At 45.1% G+C, this 26,392-nt stretch overlaps 2 protein-coding genes across 2 annotated transcripts in view; one reads left to right on the top strand and one right to left on the bottom strand.

Annotated features, from left to right (window-relative positions):
• The window catches only part of MCM10 (minichromosome maintenance 10 replication initiation factor), a 34,556-nt gene extending 34,271 nt beyond the window's left edge, over positions 1-285 (top strand). Inside the window, exon 21 of the transcript XR_003093702.1 lies at positions 154-285. The gene's annotated coding sequence lies outside the window, so the exon portion shown is untranslated. The remainder of the gene's footprint in view (positions 1-153) is intronic.
• A 91-nt stretch (positions 286-376) lies between these two features.
• Positions 377-17,487, bottom strand: UCMA (upper zone of growth plate and cartilage matrix associated). Its single transcript, XM_006022132.2, has 7 exons — positions 15,150-17,487; positions 14,264-14,459; positions 11,801-11,940; positions 11,234-11,299; positions 11,017-11,109; positions 5,943-6,041; positions 377-2,308 (listed from the first exon to the last, which is right to left on the bottom strand). The coding sequence occupies exons 3-7, from the start codon at positions 11,856-11,858 to the stop codon at positions 2,211-2,213; spliced, it is 414 nt and encodes a 137-aa protein (XP_006022194.1). The 5' UTR covers positions 11,859-11,940; positions 14,264-14,459; positions 15,150-17,487; the 3' UTR covers positions 377-2,210.
• Positions 17,488-26,392: the final 8,905 nt, after the last annotated feature.

Genomic DNA, 26,392 nt, shown 5'->3' with positions numbered 1-26,392 from the left:
GACTCAAATGTGTGCTTTTGTATGCTGTTCTGTGTCAACTTTGTCATGTACCTGTAACAGTACCTTCCGTTTCCATCATGCCTCCCAACTAAGCTGTTCAAGAATCATCCCCTTTCCATAGTAAGGTCCTGACCCCTGCTATTCCTGTTTCAGACTTGCTTGAGGTCGTAAAGAATCTGTGCTAGACCCACAAGTCCAAGGGGAGTGGATGACAAAGTTCTCCTGAGCTGGGCAAAGCTGCAGACCTCACTTTAAACAGACCTTCTTGGAACACAGTTGCTTCCCCCACCAGTTCTTTTGTACATTGAAGGTGTTTCAGAAAGACTCAGAAGGGCAGACTGCAGGTCTGTGATGACAAAACATTAGAGAGGAACAAGGCAACGGCAGAGGCATTTAAGGCCTGTTGGTCTCTCTGATCATCTAATCTGCTCTCCTATACATGGGTGCAGCAGTTCCAACCAGTTCCCCCTGGAGCTGTATTCACGGACTGAGGAACTGCGCCTTACAGTGCTTCTTAGCACTTAAAACAAGAATTATGTAGCATTTTATTGATGAGCCTTGCAGGAGGCCTGCTTGACTTCATGACAAACAACCCTTCAGGACTGGGTGTGCACACACCAATCTGTCTCGTTCTGGCAGAAATCAAATGCACCGTATCAGCACAGGAAACCAAGCACTGAAAGGCTTAGATCTGTCATCTTTTTTATTATTATTATGGTTATTGAGTAACATCTGATCTAAAATGAACTGCTGGTCTCAGTCCAGTTCCCAGGGGAAGAATCCTTATGAAATCGGGAGAATAGGCCTCTCGTCTCCATTTGAATGATCTGTTTGTTATGAGTAAGCCCAGCAGGACATACTTCCCTCGTATGAGCAGATGGTGGAAGACAGGCTTGTACTTACTTGCCTTCTGGAGAGGGATGATCTCTGTTAACCCCTTTTCCTGCTACTAGGTGCATGGGGAAAAGCCACTAACTTGCTCTTCTCAGGAGCCTTCCAGCAGGGATCCCATGGCTGTTCTACTGTTGGTTAATGGGGCAAATACTGAGGTTCCCTCCTGGTGTCTGTACTTAATTCTGCAACTGAGAAGTGGATCCCACTCACCTTGGGAAAACAATTTTATATAACTTCTTCCCTTCGTTTTGTGGCAAGAAGGCTAACTCATGGTTTTCCTTCCCTTGCTCCTATCACACTAGTTGATTTGAAGGGGAGCCTCATGAGAGACTTATTCCATCCAAAAAAACCCCACAAAACAGCAGCAGACTCTCCCTGTGCCTGAAGAAGGGTGTTTGTGCCCAAAAGCTTACAAAGAACAATTTTCCCAACTATTTAGTCTGTCTCATAAAAGAGATCACATCTACCCTTGTCTGCCAGGAGTGAGGCATCACTCGGATTCCCTAGGCATACCTGCCACAGGCTCCGGTTAATTCAGAGAACAATGCTGATAAGCACACTGGGATCCTGGCTTTCAGTGCTCAGGTGGTAAACATTTATTAATGGCTGGAATAAGAACAATGTGGAGAGAGAAACATTGTGTAAATGTTCCAATCATCCCTAATCCTACATTTAAATTAACAAAATCCCCCTAGGCCTTTATATCTTTTACATCACAAGCTGCTTACATGTTTTTAAGGGACTGGTTAAAGATGATGAGAAGTTCTGTCCATTTTGGACAAGGCAAGTAAGGAGGAGTCCCACAGAGAGATTGCAAAAGCTATATAACCATTTAATAAAAAATACAGAACGTTGATACAGCACCATTTTTTTTACTTAAGGTAAAACATTACAGAGACTGGGATTTCAGCAAACATGGATTTTTCTTGCTGATCCCTCCAAATATAGTGATTTAAAAAAACAAAAAGAAACCCCTTTTACCTGGTTTACATAGAACAGAGACCAAGCAACCTAAACTACCCTGATTCAGACAAGTCTCAAGGACTTCATTTTGTCTGCCTTGTTTCCCTTTCATATGCTAAGTCCAGCTTTTGTCATACATACAAGCACCTCAAAATATAAAGCAAAGCAGCACCCTATGAGAAGCTCTACCTGGTAAAATGGAGCCAATGCAAATAAAGGGGCTTAATGGAATAGATTCCACAGGGGGATCCGTAACGTGATCAAGATTTTGGAAATGTTGCCTCTCAGGTATCCTGTAAATGGCTTGATCAGCAAATGTTTAACTCTTTTCAAGTTCCCTCTTTATCACAGATTTAGATGTGATGGCGGTTATATAGGTAAGATGGGTAGAGACCGTCATAGTGATATTGGCGCCACTGCTCAATCTGTTCCCGGGTTCTCTCGTTCTGCTCTGTAGATGGGGAGAAAGAAGACAAACTGCAGTTCAACTCTTTTTCTATCAGGCAGCAAATGCAATAGGACAGTGCTGAAGAAAAGATTGTTTTCTCTTAAAGCTCCTACTGCCTGTTCCTAGCTTCTAAGCTGTACATAATGCAGAGAGAGATTTCAGGGTAAGCTAGGCCCAGTGTATAGTCCTTGTTAAAAGGAGACCTTCCCCTAAAATTACGGGTAAAGATCATGGTCACCTGCAAAATTCAGAACTGGCCGATGCAATGGCAAGCCCCCTCTGGTCTGGGAACTTTTCTCTCTCTGATTTGCACTTAAAGACCACATCAATATGCCAATGCAGACTGATCACAAGCACCACTGCACCTTTCCTGAGAAAAAAATCGGGTGATGGGCTACCCAGCTGTCACCATGATGGGTGGTACCAATACAAGAGCTTCAAAACGGAAACTTTGCAGAAGTTCCTTGCAAATGCAGAAATCCACTTTGTATTCAAAGAGGTCTAGCTTTGCTAAAAAGATCTTTTGCTTGTAAACCTCAGCAAACCTTGTTGAAAGGTTTCTGTTGTCTAAACAATGTGAATTTAAAAAGCTCCTAAATGTGTTTTAGTTCGTGCCTCAGCACACCCTGGATCTACACTTACTCCTGCAGGGAGATGCACCTAGGAACTCTGGGTGCCATCGTGCTAGGTTCTTTGGGGGCCAGTTTTAATGTTCACCTTCCAGTTACCTTGAGAAAGCGGTTACAAATTGCTGTGTCTGGCTTGACATACCTTCCAGGTATATTTATTCTGACGCATGTTTCTTTGAGCTGTTAAAGCTAATATATTACTACCCTTCTGCAAGTCTCTTGCTCTGGAGCCAGCTATTTAGATTTCACTGAAATCCGTGGAATGGTCCTCGCTGGGACATTCAAAAGCACAGCAGGAACCCTTTGCCTTGGCTATGCTTAATGACAGTCATAATGAAGTCATTTTGAATTGTGTCATTCAGATTTACCAGCTAGCTTTGAGTCTTCTAAACGTGGTTATCAGTACCTCTGAATGGCATAACTGCAAGAAGATCAGATTAGCCCCTGGAGTGCAAATGAATGTGCTGGGTACTGTCAAGTTGGACTGCAGCTTTTGTGCTACTGAATCCAACAGGTGTCCCGGTTATCCGTTACCCTTGGTAAACTTCAGATTTATACAAGCACGGAGAGCAAAAGCTAGGTACAATTCTTAAAAATCCCAAAATTCACACTTTCTTAGATGCATATTTGGCTGGATGCCAAATGCCAATGCCCTAATGGCTAATTTCCATGATAAACCACAAGGCAGAGCCATGTGGCATGTCTGACCGCAAGGCTAGCAAGTAAAAGGTTAAATATGTTTAGCAGGTATTTAGGCCTTGCCTTCCTGAATGCCTTTCCCAAAGGGGCAAATATGGATATTTGTCAAAGAACCATTTTAAAACCGCCTGCAAATGGCACTTCAAGTAATGTCAGCTTCTCAAGCAACCAGCCACTTCCAGCAAATAGGTCTTCTCAAAATGTAGCCAAAAGGAGGCGATAAAAACAAGGAATGCCTCCAAGTCACTTCTTCCCAGTCTCCTCCTAAGGCAGAACATGCAGCAAAGTCTCCCCAGGCCCCAGCTTGGTTAGCCACGTCCATTTGCGGTTTCACAAATGCCCATCTGGTTCTGTTTAGTAAGCCATCCAAGGAAAACGGTCTGCTCCTGTCATTACCTTTGCCCACTGTCTTAACCACCCTTCCCACAACTGGCTTTTCCTACTTGCTCTCTCATGAGCCAGCTGAAGCATCTATGGGGCCATTTGTTCATTTATATGTAGGAGAATGTGCACAGTGAACGTTTTCTTAATGCAAGCTCCCAACAGCATGGGGAAGTACAGAGGACCGGCTGGAAGGCAGCAGTAGTAATGCTCTCTCCCTCTCCCATCATCAGGAGAGCCCATCGCAGCCCAGCTCTGGGGCTCGCTCTCGGGTAGTTGTGCCGCCAGCATGGTTGCAGGCATCGGGTGGTTATGAGAAGAGTAAGAAAAATGTCCATCAATAGTAGAAAAATAAACATACAAAGAATGCCATTGCTTAGAGAGAAAATTGTTAATCCTCAAGGTAGCTGAGTCTTCCAGGGACTGGTTCTGTACTACCACTCTAATAAGTAAATTAAAGTGATTTTGTCATCTTTGTTCTCCAAGAACTGTTTTCAGATTAGATTTCTTATTTCTGGTGGAGAAATACACAAGGAAACGGTCTTTTTTCCTTCTATCAATATGACAGGAAAGAAATGAAGATGATACACTAGTTTGAGCTTAGAGAAAGGCAAAGGAAGCCTTTCAGGGATGCTGAAGTGTTTTATAAGTGTTAACCTGTCAGATTTCACAATTCCTCTCAGATTTATGCTGTTTTGACAGACAGATAACCCAAGCAAGTCACTCCTCTGCGCCTCAAGGGCGCAGCACGGCAGTTTCTGCTCTGAAGCACGGCCCTGCGTGCCAGGGGGTCTGGCTTTTATTTCCTGCTTTTCCCAGGATCTCCTGTTTGACCCCAAGCACTTTTGTGCTTCTCTTTACCCTGCTGCTAATCTTTTCTTGGTAAGTAAGTGCAGGGAAGTTGCTTGTTGAAGCTGCCACTCCTTTGCTTGTTCTGTGATATGGCAGCCGATATCAAAACCACTTGGTGTGCAACCTCCTGTATGAAAACACTGCTGCTGGCAGAGGGTGCTGTTTGCATGCTCATTCATCAGATGGAAGGGTCATCGCACAGCGTGCAAAGCCCAACTGAAACCTGTGGGTTTAGATATGGGAGACATGGATAGCTGCCAAATGGAGACTCCATGGGCGGGTATGCTGCAGTGCTCAGTGCTGATTTTACTGGCGCCCTTTGCTGGCCCAAACCTATGGAAACAGCTGAGAGAAGCAATCCCAGAGTCCTTCTGCATTCCTAAAATCTCACCCCAATAAAAAGGAGTCTCATTCCAACATCTAAATAGTGAATTCCCACCGGGCCCCAAACCAGGCTTTCACAGAAACAACGTCTTTCAGGTGGGGACTTGAGAGATGCAATAGACTCGCCTCTGGGAAACGCAAACTGGGAACCCCCCACTATGGTTCTACTTAAAACAGACCTCTCCCGTTCTCTGCAGTATGAATTATATACAGCAGTATAAGGACACCTAGGAATGCACAGTATTTGCTGGAGCAGAGTTCAATTGTAAGAGGCCGTCTGTCTCAGGCTGATACAACACCTTGCACGATGGGACTATGCCTCATTCTGGCCTTTAGGCACTGCTATATTAGAACAATTACATAGCACCAAATAATGATCGTGGCAGGACCATCTAAAGTAGTGGTGCTCAACCACCAGCCTGCAGGCCTAATCTGGCTTAGGGGCTCCCCGTGGGTCTGAAAACTTGGTGGTGGAGGAAGCAGTAGCAGCATTAATTAGCACTTCTATGCTGCCAAGATCCAAGCCCATAGGGAGCCCTGCAGGCCACGTAACATGACCCTGTGCACTAGATAGCATAGCTGGGCCGGGCCAGGACAAGGGCTTTGGTTTGCAGGCTGGCTGGACACCACTCTTCAAGCCCACAAGTCAAAAGCTTGGGCACCACTGATCTAAAGTCACATTTTGTTCTTACCGTGACGTTCTTCTTCAACAAAGTTCTCATGCTCATTCCTTTGCTCCTCAAAATACTCCCTCCTCTGCTCGTCGGCAGCCAGCATTTGCCGTGTCTCCGCTGTGTGAAAGAGAACGGGACCAGCAGTGAAGAAATCTTCAGGCAATGGAGCATAGTTTTGACCTCAAAACACAACAGCTCTGACTATGCTGACAGAACATCATCTGTGTACTGGGCTAATTTTCAGCTGTGTTGCCTAAATCCTGGTTTACAGGAGCCCTGCTAAGGACCTGACAAGCTTTCGTCATCTCATTGTGCAACATAAAGAAATAACACCTGCAAAAAATGCTGATAGGAAAATGGCTAGCTGCTGCAGGCAATTCTGTTTAAATGACAGAGATGAAAACACAGATTGTCCAAATGTAGTTTGGTAGATTGTGTTTGGTCTGATATGTGAGCCTCACCAGGACCCAAAGAGCTAGGCCAATGGACACTATATGCATGTAAGAGTCACCCAAGTTAGGTCAAACTGAGACCAGACTAGAACCTGGCCATGAAGTTGAGAGCCTAACTCCATACAACACTTCTGTCATGGAAAGAGAAGACTGTGGTTCCTGTATAGCTGTCTAATGAGTTGGGGGACATGTCCCCAATGTATCCAGGAAAGAGCAGATAGGACACGCTCAAGAGCATCTGCTCTGCCTTGCATGCACCAAACCTGGAAGTCACCCCAGGGGCATCCTCCTGTGACCACCTTTGAAAGCTCCATCCCTCACATGCTTGAGGACGTTCCTGTAGTGGCTTCACCCACGTACGTGGACGTGGTATTTACAGGTTGGTGGGCAAGGGATACTCAGCTGTGTTTCCCTCCAGATGTGCTCAGGTCACAGTGCTGACAAACTCTTTAAACCCCACGATAAACATAGTAGTTAAAGGACATCTACACAAGATGTGCTATGGCACCATGGCATCCATTGGCAAAAACCATGACACTGCTGCTATAGCAACGTGCTCCCTCATTACATAATAGCATGTTGCTACAGCAATGTAGCAGCCAAAACTAACCGAGTGCGGCCGGCACGGCCCAGTACAGACCGTTACTGCACCATCGTTTAGTACTTCCAAAAGGAAGTATAAATAACGGCGCAGGAACAAAGGCGCTGTACAGCCAAGTGCAGACGTGCCCAAAGTTTCCTATGCCCCCTGGGTTACCTGGCTTTGGTTGGGAGTGTCACTCCAGTGTCAAGACCCACACCATGCTACACTGAACGTAAAATGTATTAAAGTTTTGAAGTGGGGAGAAGCCCAGATTAAGCCTCCCATCCAGACAACCTTGAATTTTTGTTTTGGTGCGAGGGAGTATGGGTTGGTTACAACCAAATCCTTGGTTTGAAAATGGCTCACAACTTTGGCTCACGTTCTAGCTCTGGGGTCAGTAACCTATGGCCTGGATCCAACCCCCGAAACCATTTTATCCAGCCCACGGAGCTGAGGGGCTTCCATGGCAATTTGGCAGTATACTTCTGTGACCGGAGATTTGCCCGAGGGGCTGTAGACTGCAGTGGTGGTGTAGGTTGAGTTGGAAGTAGCCAATACAGAACAAAGCTCTATTAAAATAGTCCCTCCTACTCCCAAATGTTGCCAAAACCTGTTCTAATCACAGGTCAGGTCCTTGGCTCCATACTCTGCACTGTTCCTGTGATGTGCTGAGGATGGCAGGCCTGCATACAGGGCTCTAGGGCAGCATAAGGTTGGAACAGCAGGCCCTGCATTGTCCATCCTCTCTGGGTCACGGGTCACCAATCACCAGATTTGGGTCCAGGAAAATGTTTCTCCCTTACTGGAACAAGGATCTTGGAAATTTCTTCTCCCCCCTGCAGGGCAGGGCGTGATCCCCTTCCTAGGAACACATGAGCATAAACTAACCTAACACGTTCCTGAGCAGAGGCAATGTGAATTAGATTAGTAGAAAGAAATGGGTGGGGGGGGGAGAAGGTGGGGAGAGGATTGCAGGGATTTTAATTGAGGAGCAAAGCAATAAATGATGAAAATCTTTCATTAAATGATGATTTCAAAGAAGGATGTAATAAGCAGGTGGCGTTCAAGTGACAGTAGAGCCAAGTCCTGCATCATTCAAGAACTGGGATCAGTGAAAGAAAATGCAATTACTTTTTTTCCTTGAGGTACTGAAAAGCACAGAATGGGTGTTAAGTTGAATTCCTATGTCGGTACGTTATAGTCAGAGCTGAACACCTGAAAGTTAAGCAACCCGCTTCGTAACCCTGGAAAAGAGGAAATGGAAGACAAAAAGCTTTGAGAGAGTGTAAAGCTGCTGGCTTGAAGGAAGGCGGCAAAAGAACGGCTGATTCAAGAACTAGAGGAAGATGACCATGGCTAAGGTAAATGGGTGGCAATATCTTCTGCCGTAAACTATTACAGAGTTTCTCAATGAGGCGTTGCTTCCAAAGGTAGAGCCCTGCGCAGGTAGTTGCATCAGCAAAGCATTACATCAAGGATGCGACCTCATCCGAATCACCCCAGGAACAATGGCCAAAAAGACCAGGGGGCTGCACCATGTGACAGCTGGTGGCTTTGGAAGAATCTTATGCTTCTAACTTAAATAGTATTTTACAGTCTCCTCAGCAGCATCATGTTGAACCTATTCCAATCCCGGGATGCAGATCTTTGCCAGCTGGGAGAGGAGAGGACTGCATGTCATTGCTGACTGTCCATGTTGGTACTCAGACATGGTTCAACATCCATCCATTCAGCATGGATGTTTAGGAAGGAGTTCACAGGTCTGAGCAACTAGAAAGGTCCTTGTTTTAAGACAGTGTTGAGGAAGCACTGGCTACTTAAAATTTGTAAAGTCCGTGTTAACACCCAAACAAAATGGGTCATATTCCTCTTTCACTAAACATGGCATATACCCAGCTAACCTCGCTCAGAGGATAGAGGTTCCCAACCTCACCCAACACTTTGTTTTAAAACCTCAGGCTATGGAAGAGGGGGGCCTTCCCCACTGCTTCCATTCTGCTTTCCCACTCGCACGGCCAGCCAGGTCTAGGCTTGGGCCTTTCTAGTGCGCAGCTTCCTGTTCAAGCTGAATATTGCCTGGGAATTAGGACAAACCCATCACACTCCTCTTGATCCATCACTTAAATATCCACTAAGCTATCTTGTGTGAGAGGATGCTGGTCTGATTCCTGTCAGCTGAAGCCTGGCAACATCTCCAGCTACTAATTTATTCCTCTTCCATGGTGGTATATTGAGGTGAACCCATCTTCCAAAACCTCTCTCCAGGGATATTGCTCCATGACTTGATAGTATGGGAAGTGCTCAGCAGTTAGCCCTTTGCATTATGGCTCAATAATATAAATAACGTCATGATATATAAGGACCTATTGCCAAATCACATACGTACTGTAAAAAAGGGAGATGTGGAATACATCATACAATCTGAAGCTGGGTGGAGGTGTCCCACTTATACCTCCCTGATATGCTGAAGGATGGATGGAAATGGTGGCATTAGTGTTAATGGTTAAATGGACCAGACAGGAAGGCTTAGAGATGTCAGCTTTGGGTCAGCAGTGTGAGAAAGGGAGTTTTCTAGATCAGACCTTACCACTGGGAAGCTCTGGATCTCAGTCTGATCACAAACTGATAGAGGACAATTCTACTATTCAATTTAGTGGGATATCGAGCAAAAGATATGACCACATGATCTATGTCTGTGCTGTTGGGCCAACTTGCACTCTCAGGCACAGCAGTGTAAAATTATTGATTTCAATAGTTTAGTACTAAAATAATGAATTCAGCAGGCTTGTGTCTCGTCAGTGAGAGTGTGATTTGACCCTTCTGGCTTTACTACGTGTCTGGCATTATATGATTATTTACTACTCATTTAACAATAAACACTGCTGCAGACGTATTTGCCACTGCATATGCTGGACTAACTTACGCTGCTAGAAGGCAAATGCTATCACACATGCATGATAGCTACATAATTACCTGATATTGTTCAAGTGATCGCAACCTAATTAAATAGATCACTGGTTTACATATATTTGGACCCTGTATTTTGAAATGTAACCACTCAAATCAGCCTTAATTGAGGTAATTTTCAAATTATTACTGAAAGGTTATCTTGTCTCCCAGTAACCTACCAGTAGCTTCGTTGATCAAAAGGACAGGTAGCACCAAATCAGTTCATTTGATACCAACCCCAGTGCCTCACCAAATGAGCCATTTGACTTTTGTTAAATTTATTCCTCCCAAATGGAAATTAAGGTTCTTGCGGAAGCCAGGTGCATATTTTCTAATGCAATTTTTTTTAAGGACGGATGAAAACACTCATTCAGTGCTGGACCTGAGATCTGCTTGTTGTTTAGCTCCTTTCGTAAGATGACTGCGTGAAAGGGGTGAGGGGAGGGATTATATAAGCGCACACGTCCACTTCACCATGTTGTCCTGTGCCTCCTACGACAGCCTGCTGAGCTCAGCCTCTCCTGAGGTGTCTGATGTCTGAGCCCTTTGGAAAACGCTAAGGATACAATATTCATCTCAGTCCTGTTAGCCAAGTCTAAGAGATTTTTACATGAAAAAAAAAATTCATTCCAAGGTTCCTTCTCACCTCATTTCAAGGAAGTATCAACACACACACACACACACACACACACACACACACTCTCATTTTGGAGATTACGCTAATGACTAATCACTTTAAACCTACTCAAATAGTTCAATTTCCCCTAAATCTTTTAAACTGGATGTCTAACATTCAGGTTTATTTTCCTACCATGTCATTTTTATTCAGTTCCATAAAAATTACACTTCTCCTCCTGCACCATCCATCTCCTCTTGCTTTTCCTCCAAATTGTCATTTGTTGGCACATTCTGCCATTTAAAATTTAGATAATCAACGATGAACGGTTTCTAATCCAAAAGAAACAACCACGACTATCCACCACCTTTGATCATCTAATAAATTCTTTGAGAGGCAGGAGGTCAACTTGGGACTGTCTCAAGGAAAGCGGAAGATGAGAGAAGGGGAAAGAAAATACCACTTTCCGTAAACACTCCCGAACAGCCTCACCATTGAGCTCGTCTATGGAGCTGGTAGATCTCCTGCTGCGCTTTTTGAAGAAGTTAGAGGCATCTGATTCTTGTATGAAAATCTTTTTCAGACCTGGGAATAAAAAGAGAGGAATTGATTGGCCACTGATAGTTAAGAGGGGGCATCAATATAAATGTGAATGCTTTATGCACATTGTTCCCACTCTCTCCCTCCTAAAATTTGCAATTACACTTACTTTCCTTATTTTCTTCCCCATCTGCTTTCCTGGAACCCACAGCAGCGGTGTCGCTCTCCTCAAGTACTGGAGGACAACAGCACAAACAGCATTGAATTCAGCATCCCACAGGACAGACCTCAAGCAGATGCTTAAAGCTACAACCTGCTAAAACCCTAAAAAATCCACTTCTTGTAATCCAATAACAGGCAGTCTCGGAAATCCGTTTTATTCATAGGAAAAGCATCAGTGTGCTCAGCACCTATGCCTGTGCAGACTTAGCTCGTCACTGATTTTTGGATAAAATAAAAACAAGAATTTCGAGATGAACAGGATTTTACAGGAATAGTAGTTTAATCTGTGTACAGTACGCTCAGAAAACGGCCTCTCTTTGAATATCACAATGCTTTAGAGATTTGAATAGAGTAGAATGGATTAGATTAAATTCTTACGTACATACTCTCAAACTCCTTGAAATGGCATGGCTCCTATAACATGCTACCCTCCTACATGAGTTCATGCTTTAGCTCATCCCTTACTGAAATGCCAGTCTCCCTCTAAGCAGTATTATTACTGGATTGTACGTACCAGTCAAGAGCACAAAAGTTGCCACGCAGGAGAGAAAAAGGATTTGTTTCCAGTTCATCTTTGCCCGAGTGCTGGTTGACTCCTCCAAACAATAATCACAGTAAGTTCCTTGAGATCTACTTGCAAATCCCCCCTGTTAGCTGGGAAAGGAAGTGGGAAGCTGGGATGTCACAGAGGGAAAAGGAGGGGCACTGGATGCCAGTTGAGTTGGCTGCTCCTTTCCAGACCAAAGGACACTTCAGCAGACTTGAAAACATCTCAAGAAGAATTTTATACACCTGAATGAAATAATCAGCCCTACAAACTCGAAAGCAGTTGGGATCCTTGCCTAGAAGCTGACTAGTACAAGCAAACAAACAGACCATATTGTGCCAGCTGAAAAGTATGCCTGCATGATAAAGGTGCTTGCTGAAGACTCTATGAATATTAAACCAAGTGTTTTTTCTGTATTTGTTTAGATATTAAGCTGTATGTTGTTGCTAAAAGCCTAATTAAAGTTTAAGATGTAGTGAGGCCTTGTATAAAGTAAAGCCTAGTAAATTTAGCAAAACCTTGAAATAGTAAGGCCCTGTGGTGTAGTTAAAATTACCTTATCAAAGGAATGCAAGGCTTGTACTGCTATTGGTCAGTCTAAGGACAGTTGAAGTAAAAAAAATCCGAGTGGTTGTACGTTATCAGTACAATTCAGAAGCTATAAATTAGCTGGAATATCTGGAAACCATTCAGAAGGAAGATGCAGCTCTGTGAAAAGGATTAGTTAGCTGTTGGCCTGGATCAGTGGACCTGGAGGAGCCCAAGAACTGAATTCCAGGGTCCTTCCTGGTACCCCTTGGACAGCGCTGATCAGGGACGCCTGACTTCGCTGAACTTTGTGGAAAGAGAAACTTGTTGTACAACAGGCATCAGAGGGGACTGCCGATAAGTTGCCGACACGAATTGTTCTTGTCTTTGTTTGCCTTGTTACTACGTGTAGTTGTGTTTTTGTTAAGTCAATAAACCTTTCTTACCTTTCTACCCTCGACCATACTCTCAATCCCAAACCCTCCGCAGGTGGCTGGGCTGGGACAGCATATTTATTTTTTGTTATTGATGATACATAAATTATAGTTAAACCCCACAAAGTGGCACCTGTGTACTCAGCAGAGCAACTGCCTGTTGGTATGGAGTCAGAGCTGGTACCTTTGCCGCCTGTAATAGTTTTCTCCTCCCCCCACCCCCTTCTCCCGTCAGCCTGCAATCAGCAGAGCTATGAAAGCTAAGATGACAGGCTTTCCTCTTTGCTCCGCAACATCACCAGGCTCCTTTGCTAAGGTCCATTTGTTCAGATGTTTGAACACCGGTGAAGGCAATGGAGCTGCACGAGTGCCACTAAGGATATGGATGCAAGGGCCCGAATTCCTAGTTAAATTAAGGCCTTTCACATAACTCTGACTGTGTAACAAAGGCTGAACATTGGTGCAAACACATTCACTTTCTAGTGGCTAGGATAATGCTGAGCTGCCCTCCTGGCTTCTGGGTAGCAGCGGCAGCACCCTGCAACCTTGTTGATCGGTAAAAAACAGGGGCTCTGGGAGCGCTGTCATGTGGGAGGAGTTTGGAAAGGCAGAATTTCTAATGCAAGTGATGTCTGTGGAGGGGCACGGCCTCATTTTAGATAAGGAGTTTTGGACAGAGGTGCATCTGGTAACTAGGGCTAGTGTGTGCTACCCTGACCAATGTTTGGGACTGCTCAACTTCTCCGAGACACACCAAAGGACTCTGAATACTGATTAGGGCTACTTTCAGGATCCTGATACTGTCATGCTACAAGATACTCCACTGTGAAAAGACGACATTTTGGAAATAGGATAAATAGCTATCAGATCCAGAGGGAACTGCTAGAATCATCTGTAACAGGATTTCACCCACTAATTCTAGCATCAAAATTCAACAACTTCTGTCTTTAAAAAAAAAGACGCATTTCAAATGAAGACTCAACCATGTCATTGGGTGGCCTGTTCCAATAGTCACTGTTAAATTAGCTGTGTATTTCCAGTTTGAATTTGCCTAGCTACCACTTCCAGCCTGGATCTTCTTGTTCCTTTATCTGCTCAGTAACAGCCCTACACAGATCTATTTCTGCCATATCACATTGTGTTAGCAGCTGTAAATTCAGGAAGAATGAATTCTAGGAGGCTAGAAGATAAAATTGAAATGGGAAATAAAGCCAAGAAAGGAAGAAATACAGCGTTGCGGTATCTGGTGACACTGGTGGCTATGTCAGAATGGAGACTAAGTCTGACCCGAGTGGAGGGAAATGGGCATTTTCCATAGAAAAGGATAAGCTCCCTCTTTCAGTGCCGAACAGCTGAGATCTAAAGACTGGATACATTCTGGATTGGACAGCCTGAGGTTCAAAAAACTTAGGTTGGCAACAGTCAAGTAACAGAATATACATGAGGGCTTGAAAATAAATAATGTTACCTCTGGGTCTGGGCCCTTGGCATCAGAGCCTGCGAGGTGGGTGAATGTGTGGTTTGTATTTCAAATTCCCTGCAGCCCAATCAGGTTGGCACAAGCTGTGTGTAACACTTCTTATGTGCAGTACGCGAGACAGAGACATTACCAGACGTGTCTGGTCCTGGGCTGCCTTCACGAAGGGCGATTTCCGTACCACCCGCTGAAAAAACATTGACAAATACCAGCTCTGATTAAAATGGTGTGCTTATTAATCATGCAAAGTCGTTATGTAGTGACATGCTGACAGAAACAGCATAGGACAGGATTTGCCCTGCTGAAATCAAACTGTGCCCCAGCATTCAGTAATGCCTCATATCTATGGCAGAGATCACACATGCTCTCTCCTAAGGATCCAAAGCATAAGACTGGATCATGTTTATCACTTAACACATGGACAAATTATACTAATAATGAGGAAGTTAATAAGTTCTTTTCCCCTCTCAGCCTACCTGGGGTTGAGAGGTTCTCAACGTAATCCCATAGTGCTGGTGGAAACGCAGGTGATTTGCTCATGAAGGATGCTTGTGCCCAAAAGCTTGCAATAAAAATAAATTTTTATGCAAAAATCTTGTTGGTCTAACAAAAGCTATCACCTCTATCATGAGCCCAGATTGCCGAATAGCTGGCATGCTACCATTTGAGTGCTGGCCCAATATAGCAGGAGGAGGATCTGTCTTTGCCTTTTAGCTTACTAAGCTACAGCTTCTATCATTTGTGATACTGCAAGATTTTTTCTCCTATGCAAGAATAAGTGAGGTTAAATCTGCCTTGATTTGCTAATCCAGTTTCAGTACAGTAATCAGATAATGCTGTGATAAAGTACCCGTGTCACTTAGATTTTATTCATCACCTTTTTCCTTGTGTAAATTCCTTCTGCAAGCGCAGTAGTCTCCATCATCAGCTCTTAAACAGCTGTTGCATCTCACACAAGAGGCAGCTGCTCTCCAGTGATGAATCCATGGTTCAAGAAGTTGTCACTCTGTGATAACATGTCCTATGCTTCCTCTATTAATAAAGGTGTTTTTTTCTTGGAAACTTGACCTAAATTCTTTAAATTGGCTTTTGAGTTAAGAAAGAAGTTGGGGGGAGAGGAGGGAAAGCTTTCAAAATGTTTACACTTTTACAGAAGAAAGCTGGAACTTGACCAGGGTACAATGCAAATAACAAGACAGATACAAGGAAAATTAGCTTTAATTTAACAACACTATGCAGTGCTGAAAAACAATGAGCCAGACCCATAATGAAAATCACTTAAATCATGGAGATATAGAAAAAAAAATAATCAATGTTGGGTTCTTAGCCTTTAGGGCATGCTCAGATCACTTTTGCAAGCTGCAGACCAGAAGCTAGAAGCAGCCTAGAAGCTTAATGTTTTAATGAAAGCTGAGATTCTCAGGTCATCACAGGACTCCAGAAGCTAAGGCTTTAAAGATAAAAATTTAATGCAACTCACAAGAGCTGGTACTAAAACCTAGGGCGGTGTGAAAACATAATGATAACCCAGCATGATGTGGGAATGTATTCTGTGGGTATATAGGTAAGGACAAATCCCCAGCTCAAGCTGCCCTGGGTGCCGAGTAGGCAGGAAAGTGGAAAGAATCCTGTGCTGTGACACGGCTGAATTAGTGTTGGCTGTCTGAGATATTACCTCCCATCACCCCCCTGTGGGGCCCATGTAGCAGCAGACCCAGGGCCATCACCTGCTGCTGGAGAACCTCTGCGAGGGGGAAGGATGGATTTTAGTACTGAATTTCCTTCTGCATTTTCATGGCAGACCCATGGCAAAGAAGTTCCTCTGCTAGGAAGACCGGGGTCTGATTTGCTTCTGAGACAACGATTCACTGTCAGGGATGAGTTACTAATATTTTAACATGAGCCTCCAGAAAGCCATGTAGCAGGAGAAGCATTTTTTCACAGGAGAAGAAACGTACCCAAGGAGAAGAGGAGACAGAGTGGGAAATGTATTTGTATGCTTTCTTACAAAAACAGAAACCCCTTCCCATAACCACAACCACATCTATGGGAGGAAACGATAAAACCACAGTGCGAGCAGACACTTTCGGACATGCCCACGCTGTCCGACCTACAGGGTAGTTTGAAGGCGCGTGCTAGGAGGAGGCCTTAATGATCTCATCAAGGAAGTATGTTCAAGAAAATACCTGCCATTTGGTCCGATCCGGTCCTTTTTTAATTGTGAAAAATTCAGCCCCTCTGTTAAAATAATAACTTCACCGTACTTGCAACCCAGAGTCAGAGCTAGAGGTGGGTGACATTTTTCAGACTAAGAATTATTTTTCTTTGCCCGAAATCATTTTGGAAAAGATGAAATGTTACATTTAGGTATGACTGTACTTGAAAACAAGGCGTTCCATTTAGTCTAAAAAGAAATAGTTGGGTTTTTATTTTGCTGTGAAAAATTAAAGAAGATTCCATTTTGGGTCACACCTGGAAGAATTTTCCAGTTTTCAAGCTGCGTTTTCTGGTTCACCAAGTGCCCGTATTCTCATGGCACTAGTCAGAACCTGTCCGAACCTGGTGCAAGGGGCATACCCTGCTTCTTAAAACGTGCCTTAGATTTTCTCTCCCCCATATGGGCAGTCATTTTCAGGCTCTTCCTGCGAAAGAACTTGATGGAGGGAAGTTTCCAACTATATTTTAAATTTCTGCCTAACAGCCAGCGCCACACCACGCTAGTGAAGTCCCGGCTGTATCCCAGGGGTTGCACTTGCCTTTTGGAAGACTCTTCCCTCAGTTCCAGCTCCTTGTACGGAGATAGCGGTGGGCCTGGCGGCTCCTTCAACAATGCTGGGACACACACCTCCCGATTCCGGTAAGCAACAGATGTACTGGGAGGAGAATCGCTTTAATTCCAGTTTTAAAATACCAATCAATTAAAACTTGGAAAAGAAGGCCATATACACTCCCGCATCTAATCTCCGACTGGCAATTGAATACACAGATGACTTGTGCAGCTGTGCTCTCAGCATTTATCAAAACCAGGTTCTGGGCATGCTTAGACCAAATTTCTTTAAAGCACCGATATTAATGTGCTAATTAAAAGGGAGATCATTTTTATTCTGTGTATCTGTGTTTTGCATGTCAAATAGCTTGGGAAAGAACATCTTCTGACTGCCTCACTTTAGCAGCAGGTTGCAATGTTTGTGGAACAAACAGAGCAGAGAATATATAAATCCAAGTCATAAACTGTTTGTGAAAACATTTATCAGATTAAGCAAGGATGAATGAAAGGGATACTATTTTGCTAGAAATTCTGAACTGCATTTGCTACAGTTTGTACAGCTTCTGTATGGATTTTTCTGTTCCAATTTTCATGAATGTTTTTGCAAGCAAGTCTCATGCCTATTTGATGAAGATGGGCACTCTTTAGAAATAGCCCGTGTTGCAGTTCAACTGCCAAATGCAGGCTTGATGAATCTTTATGCGGCCAGTTATTTAAGAGGTCAGACTGGATGATCATAAAGAAGTGTATGAATCTTAGAATGCATTAGTCTTGACCATTAAGCCAGGTCAAAATTGAGTTACAAACAGTAAAACTCTCAGAGAGTGTTAATGAGATGAATGATTCCCTGACCAAAACCCAGCTGCTTGTATACCGTGTGTCACCACCCCATGCATCAGGATTTGCACTACTTCCTGCTCCAACCTGAAGTTCACCTGGGGTGCACTTAGACTGCCACAGAGCTGGTAAATCGCAGCAACAACTGCCAGAACGTAATGTTAAGCATACAAAAGCGTTCCCTAAAGCAGGAACGGGCAAAATGCAGCCTGCAGGCCACATGCAGCCCGCCAGGCCATACTATCCAGCCTGCGGGGCCCCTAAAAAATTTAGAAAATTAATATTTATCTGCCCCTGGCTGCCTGTCATGCGGCCCTCGATGGCTTGCCAAAACTCAGTAAGCGGCCCTCCACCCAAAATAATTGCTCGCCCTGCCCTAAAGCCACACACTTATCCAGTGCAGGAGGATTTCCACCTCCTTTAGTGAAGCCTGAGCTGCGAGAAGACTGGAGTCAGTTAGGGGGTAATGTCATGATGTGTCTTCAGTCTCCTTGGCCAAAAACTTCAAGACTAGAATTAAAAATAGGCTTGGGTGCCACGTCAGTACGCATGACAATGACAAACTGGTAGCCAGCCATCTGTTCGCAGGCTGGAGTCCAGAGCCCAGAATTAAGCATCTACCTAGTAGGGTTTTTTTAATAAAATAGATATAGATATATATAAAGAGAGAGTTATATATAGACATCCTCTATCATAAACTTTCCATCGCACATCTTAAACTGCATTAAGAAACCTGCGTTCCCATTACAATAAACGCACCCACTCTCCCGCGCCATCTACCTAGCAGGTTCCTTCTCGTGGAGAGACGTGAGCAGCTCAGAAAGGGTGCCCAGCCAGCCAGAGCGGTATCTGAGAACAGCACAGAGCGCGCACAGCGAGCCAGAGGGGGAAATGCTGAAAACAGAGGTGTCTTGCATCTCATCCCGACTCAGGGCATTCCCCGGGGCTGCAAAGAGCCACATCTCTCCAGCCAGGATTTGCAGCACAGAACCCGTTCCAGAAAGCAGGGACCGATGTCCTTTCTTTTCGAAGCAAAGCAGACCCCTCCCTTTACTTTCCATTTGCTAGACAAAGCATGTTCGCTATACAGAGTCATATAAAAGTTAGCTAATGTCCCCGCACAAAATTTAGCAGCTGCACAAGAGGCTATTCCTCCTGCTGCAGACACAGGAAGCTCCCCGCAGAGTAGAGCTGTTACACTGCAGTCACATTTTCAGGTGTTTCCTCACTCCCGGGAGGGTTACAAACATTTCAAAAGGAAGAGCAAAATGGCTGCTTTCCCAGGATAATGGGTACTGTGGTCAGTCACATTAGTTTAGTCAACCTAGCCATGCCTAAGGGTGTATATCAGCTCCCCTGAAAGAAAGCCAAGCCTGAAGGAGTCCTGCTCAGTGAAAGTGCTCTTATTCTGCAAAGCCACATGGCCTGTGGGGAATTGTGGTTATTTTGACATCTCAAGTTAGCTTGGCTTGCGGGCAGAGTGTGGACATGTACCACCTCTTTCGTCCCATAGTCTGACTCCTGGCAAGGGCCAATCTGAAATTATAAAATCAAGCATGTGGCTAACCAGACACTTCCTGCGCATAGGAGGTGCTAAATAGATCTTCCCTACCTGTAACTGCAATCGGGCTCGCACACAGGACTGGAAGGCACGTGACCGAGTCAAACCTGGCCACTCCTCAGGGACACACTTGGCACTGTGGTAAGAGCCTGCACAGAGGCTTTCATTTCACACTGCGCTCAAGTCTAAAGGAGCAGCTCTGAACAGACAAAAAAAAGGACAGTCACTTCAAAGTGAACTCATGGTTTTTTGTCATATCCTCTTCCCTTGCTCCACCTTTGGGACCTCTGAATTCGAGAGCTGCCAGCCAACCAGCTCTGTTTTAAAAGAAAACCCCTAAAGAATTCCCCTGATTCATACTGGCTTGGGCTGGGGAAAATGGTGCAGCATTTTATTATTTGAAAAATAGCTGGGTTTTCTGATTTGACACCACCCGCTAAGGAACAGCATTAAGGTTGCACGCTCTTTTGAATGCTTGTGCTCACTGGTCCTTTTGACAAACTGTACAGAGAGTTTGTCCCAAACCGAAGGGAATGCAGCGAAGATTGGAGAGAGACAAAAGTCTTTTGTAATGTAAAGTGTTCAACCTCCTGGGTACAATTCATTTGATGAAGGATCCTTTAGAGCAGGCAGCATAGAAGACTTGTTTGTTTCTTGGGTGCTATTAATAATATCTTGTACCGCGGACTCTGATTCTGATAAAAGGCTTCCTCTGGTTGAGCTCAGTGTGGAGGAGGGGGAGACACTACTCTCGTATCCCTTGCCGTTTCATGGTTCTGGGATGAATAAGCCTCAACCTGACACTCTACTAGAAATCTCTTGCACCTCACAACTATTTGATGGTCTTTCTAAACTGTATGGATGACTTTGGGTTTCCAGTTCTTGTACACGCCTAGTCTTTTGCTACTTCAGTGTTACTGTGACAAGACCCTGGGGTGTCCCGGTGCTCCCAGAGTTACCCCTGGGGTTCATGTAAGCCAACTGGTCCCCCGCTGTGCTGAATGTGCATGCCCAGGTTATTCATTTGCCCAGGTTATTCATTACCACAAGAATGTTGATGAAGTAATGGAAAAACAAAATGCTTTTTTTTACAAAGAAGAACAAAAGAGAAAAAAGGTATAAAAAAGAAGAGTGATCCAATGCTTTGACAACAGAATACGGTAAACCAAAACTGACAAAATCCATGGCCTATTGCCAGCCCTCATAACAATTCCTGTGAAAATTTCCCGGGGCCAACCTCCCCCAGCTATAGCCAGCATCCTCAACCGGGGACCTCCATTCCCCCTTTCCTCCCAGGAAGCCCCCTCGACAGCCACCCCTAATGGTCACTGCCTCCCCCCCCGCCCCCCCACCTTTGGGGAAGCCAGAAAATCCCCCCGAGTATTTCTGCCTGCGGACCTACGACAGTTACCATCGTCTAGAAGAGCGGGTCTCAACCTTTTTGGACTCAAGACAGCCCTCGATGGACGAGGCACCCCTCCGTAACTTTTGTGACTTGACTGGCACCCATTTCAAAAACTAGTGTATATGTTACTGTACTTACCTCCTTGCAGAGGGGCCTGGCAGTGGGGATGGGGGCTCTTTCAGGCGGGGACAAGGCTGAGCCTGTGCCTATCTGCTAACACTTCACTTATTTCCACACAGCTGGTAGCACCCTGCAAAACATCTGGTGGCACCTTAGAGTGCCCCGGCACCCGGGCTGGGAATCACTGATCTAGGATCTGGAATTGTGGCAAATGTATTTTATTCAGTAGTCGGTACCTCATGCGCTGAACAAGTATACTCACTGGACTATTGAGATTGACAGACAGTAAGCAGGGAATGGAAAGTACAGAGATTACGTATTTCCCAGCTGTGAAAGCTCATTTTAGAGAAACTATGGAGAGACAAAATGAAGAATATTCAAGCTTTGCTACATAAATAGCTTCTCATTAAAGTGACTCTGTAGATTAGTGTTTTCGCCACAGATCAGTAGTTGTGAATGCATGTAATGTCTGGTCTTGGATCAAGCCGTTCTCTTCTGCGGCCAACAGCTTGTCATTAGACAAGTGCAGATTGCCTCTACGGGGAACTGAAGGATACAACCTTGGAAGAGTTTCTAGAAGCTGCGTGTTATCAGCCACACCACTCACCTGGGAGGTAGGTCCAAATATGCAGATGAATATATGAACTTCTATTTACAGATTTCCCTCGCTTTATGCTGTGCATGCATTCCTGGAAAACAGCAAGTCACTCCAATTAGCATAAAGGGAACCCACTTTACAATGTAATGAATAGGGATACTTTACAAGACTTCGACTGTACTGACCCCCAGACCCATTTCTCCCACTTTTACAAGACAATTTTGGTATTTGCCAACAGCAGACAGTTCATACAAGCACAGGGCGCTATCATACTGGGGATGGCAACTACAGAAACGCGTGTCACAGACAACAAGTGAGGAGCACAGATCCACACAGGAGACTATGTCTTGGTGTGCATCACTCCCGCAATGCACCGCACAAAGCAGCTGACCGCGGGCTTCCACCACACCGATCACTAAGGGTGAATTACACATATAACACATTTTTGGTATAAAAGGGTCATTGCATAAGAGCGAATTCGCACATACAGAACCCGCATAAAGCGAAGGAAGCCTCTACTGGGTCAGACCATAAGTCGATGTTGCCCAGGATCCTGTGTCACACAGCGGCAGAGAGGATGCTGAAAGGGAGGGAACTGAGTATGGCCAGGGTTTTTTCCCCTGGTCCTCTCCCACTTGCAGCCTCCAGCATTCAAGATCAAGGAAGTTTTGATTTGGAGGCTGTACCCCTAACTCCCATGCTCAATAGCTACCGATGCCCTTTTCCTCCAAGTTGTCGTCCAATCCCTCTTTTTGAAGACCCTGGTTAACCTCTCAGCGTCCACAACACGCGGTGGCAACGAGTTCCACATGGCGTGAAAAAAGTTCTTGCTGCAAGTTTTAAACTTACTACCCGGTAATTTCATTTTATGACCCCTAATTCTTGTATTGGGAGAGATAATAAATAATAAACCCCTACGGACTCTCTCATCACCAAACTATCCTTATGTTATTAAGATGTTATTTTTTGACCCCCTTAGCACTGCTTACAGGGAAATACAGCCTGGCCACCCCATTCCTTTAAGTATTCTCTGGAAGAGACATCATCACCTGGTGACAAGTACCTTTTGACCTAGCCGTTTGATGTACTTTCTGATAGCCGAGAGAGCGGATTTGCTTGGGGAAGGAAAATCAGGATCTTTCCTTTGGGGGTGAGTTTTAGAGTCAGTTTTTAAAGCAAGCAGCCACTTCCAGGGAGGTGGCTACTGGGCAGACACGTGTCCTGCTAGGAGTAATGGAGAGGTGCGTTACCAACTGCAAAGGATCCTGAGCCACCAGGTGAGCAGCTTGAGCAGTGGCCACTAGGGCTTGCCCCTGTGGAAACTCCTAGGCCCAGGCCACTGGCATCAGTTTCCAAGTAGAGATCAAAATACAGTCCGTCAGTCTTGCACACCCAGGACGACACAGGTGGCGAAGGCCGTTGACTGCACTAACATCTTAAGGGAGAATTCATTCTATCGTTACCTCAATACTTCAGACATGATGAACTGAACCAGCCCCTCCACCAGATCAGAGTCGCCTAATCCTGCTGCAGCTTACACCTACTCAACCCTCCCCCAGCACCTGACACACAGCCAGATCCCGACAGGTGCTGCAGCCATGGGAAACGAGGGCAGAGAGGGGCAGCCCATAGCCATGCCTCTTTCCATGCCCCCAGTCTGGCCCCGAACAGCCTTTGTGCTGAAGTTCCTATGGGGAGAGGAGACAGCTAGGTCTGCACTTGGTGTCAAGTCCACTTTTGCTGGGAATATTCCTCCACAAGCTGACGTGAGGTCACTGATGGATTGGATGCATACTCCTGTAGAGACGAACAGACCTAGCAGCAATCTGTTGCCTGTGGGCCAAGATAGCCAGGCCACAAACAGAAAGAGGGAAGACAGAACGTAATTGGTATTTTAACAGGTGTATAAAGTGCCTAGTTTACATCTACCCCAAATCCTTTTAGATCCATTCCCCATTAATTCTCCTATCACTCCAGCAAGATCAAAGCTGCCTAAGGTGACAGGGTTTAGGCTGCCTTTATCTGTCCCAAACTCAGTATTTTCTATGAGCAGAGAGAGGCGGGTAGCTGTGTTACTCTGAACTCAAGCAGGAGGCAGGGCAGGGTGGCACCGTATAGACCACGTATATCAGAGATCCAGGAGCTTTTGTGAGCCCAAGCCCATCCTCCCCTTAAGATAGGCTGGGGCTCACTTTTATAAACTTCAGACATCAACCACTTCCAACAGCCAAGATCAGTTAATCAGATCATCTAACCAGAGGTAGCTGCTTTGGTTTCACCTACCTTCTCCCTGTTTGATAGCTTGCTCTCTCAGGCAGCCAGTTCTTTATTCTCATTTGCTGTAGGTAAAATGGCTATGGCCTTAAGAACATCAGGTTAAAGCTGTAATTAGAAATAACTGCAATTTCAGATAATTAAAAAGAATTAAACAATGCCCCACTTTAATGAACTCTTCCTCGCCGTTCATTTTCAGGAGGTTCGGATGGTACTAGAAGCTCAGCTTGTAAGAGGAGAAAGGCCAAGTGAAGTGGCCATTTGCCACAGTACTTGTTCCTAGTCAGGGTCCGTCACTTCAATGTTCGTCATGACTTTGCCATTCATGTTCGACTTTAGCTTACTGCTCAGTTCTCACCGATTTGTTGCTAGAACACGAATGCGTGTCAAGGGGGCTCTATGAGGCACGAGCTGGGTCCCAAATGTCTATTTAAAGAAAAACAGAACGCTGTAAATTTGAATGCATTTGATTTGCCTACTGGGACTAACCTAAACTTCCCTCCCTCTCCGCAGTCATCTTTATTTTCCACAGGCGGCTGAGCTGAGCTGTCAGCCACAAAGCCCCCTCAGAGAGCCCCAGTTTCAGTGGTGTTATCATCCGTATAGTTGGGAATGATGTTAGATTAGCTTTTAGGCACAAAATGCCCTTCCTCAGACCCATGGCAGCAGCAGTTACAGCTACAGCTAAACACCAAGTAGATCAATTATTTTTGTTTAACTGTATTACAGAAATGAAAATGGTCCACTTAAAAAAAGATGAGGGCAGGAAACCTGCGGAGCAAAGAGAACTATCAGAAATAGCTACAGACCAAATAAAGAGCAGCAAAAATAGATACGCCTAATTATGCAAAATAACAAGATAATTCAAAAGGGAAAAGGGTCATTATTAGCAGTGGGGCAAGGAAAGGTTAGTGGAGGCACAGGTGAACAATAATGAGCTGTAAAGCTATTGTCTGTGCAAAATTTCTCATTTCCGGTGTCCAGTACAGTTATGAATTATTGCTCTCAGCCTGTCGTCTGAAGGTTTTGTCCAAGTTTCCCTTGAGGATGAGGACAGTAAGGCCAGAGCTGGAGCAGCTGCTCTGTGAAAAGACTCGGGTATTTCTGTCCTTTGGCGGTATGCAAGCGAGCTCATTGAGCGTAGTGGAGGTTTAGTTTCACCCATGTCTTACCAAACAATCTTGCTTCTCACATATTGCCTGGATGATCACAGCTATAACACCACTACAACAGGAGTGCATTCGTGTTAAGATCAGGACTCGGTAGCTAGTACAGGGGTCAGTAGGGAATGGCCAGCACCGCTCTCCAGGATCAGGGCAACGGAGGCAGCAGCAGCCATGCGATTGTACCCCCTGCCACTGACCATGTCACGAACAGACAGGGGACTAATGACCAGACCTGGGTGACGGGTTTTTTCAATTAATAGCTTATTGGCCAATGAGCAGTGACAATGTCCCACTGCCTCAGTCACTGTTACAGCATTTGTTTCACCTAATCTCAAAAGCTAGCACAGATAATTCACCACGGGGGAAATTCAACGGATGTGTTTTCCTCATATCATGCCTCTGGATGACAAAAAGTGCCTGGTTCGGTCCCAGTCTTCAACAAAGCACAAACAACCAAATCCTAGCTGTGCCATGGGATAAAGTTATCTCTGATGTTTCTGCACGGATTTCAAAGAGTATCCAAGAAGAGTGAATCTGAACTCACTGACTGACGAACAGTCGTACCCAACTGCTGCAGCCAGGACTGTTTGTGTCAGCAGCTCTCATTCCACTGCCATCTGCGGCACAGTTGGTTTAAATGGCGGTGCCTGGTCACGATGACAACACTGCCATGCAACTGTGTCCGAAAAAGAAGTTCCACTAATTACCATTGCACAGACCAAAGAAACGTTTTGTTTTTAAGAATAGTTGCTACTCATCAGTCTCAGAGCATCAATCAACCACAATAAGGAACATTGTCTCAATCAATACTTCGAGAGACATCTGCACGCGTGCAAAATGATTGATGTTATTGCATTTTGCACAGTATCGACCTTTCACAGGGCACGTTCCAGCATTAGAAAGTGTTGTCTTCCAACCCAGTTGCACACAATTTGTGTCCTTGCCTCCAGAACACATTTCTGTCCCAAATTTTCTATCAGTGAGGAACTGTTGCAATGCACAATGTGAAGAGAATCATTTCCTCCTCCTATTGCTTATGTGGCTGGCATGCCGGTAGCAGCCCGGCTTGCTGGCTCGAAAGGTCTTCGAGCCATTGGTAAGACATTCCCACCAATCAGGTGGTGGTGGTGGTGGAGAGGCTGCCCTGCCCCTGCTTGGCGCGAGGCAAAGAGCCTGGACCTGGGTGAGGGCTATACTTCCCCTCTTGGTCCTCTTACAATGCAGGGGCGGAGCCTCCGCAGGGTATAAAAGAACAGCGTGTGCCAGGCATGCCGAGTCGAGGGGCGAAGAAGAGAGTGGGACGAAGAGAAGCTGGGGAGAGCTGCCCAGCAGGGTGGAGCAGCAGCCCTGAAGAGCCCGAAGACCTCCTCGCCAGATGGGAGTGGCGAGCTG

Source organism: Alligator sinensis, unplaced genomic scaffold (assembly GCF_000455745.1).
Source record: "Alligator sinensis unplaced genomic scaffold, ASM45574v1 scaffold1216_1, whole genome shotgun sequence".
NCBI classification, from domain to species: Eukaryota; Metazoa; Chordata; order Crocodylia; family Alligatoridae; genus Alligator; species Alligator sinensis.
This window is presented reverse-complemented; position numbering and strand designations above follow the sequence as displayed.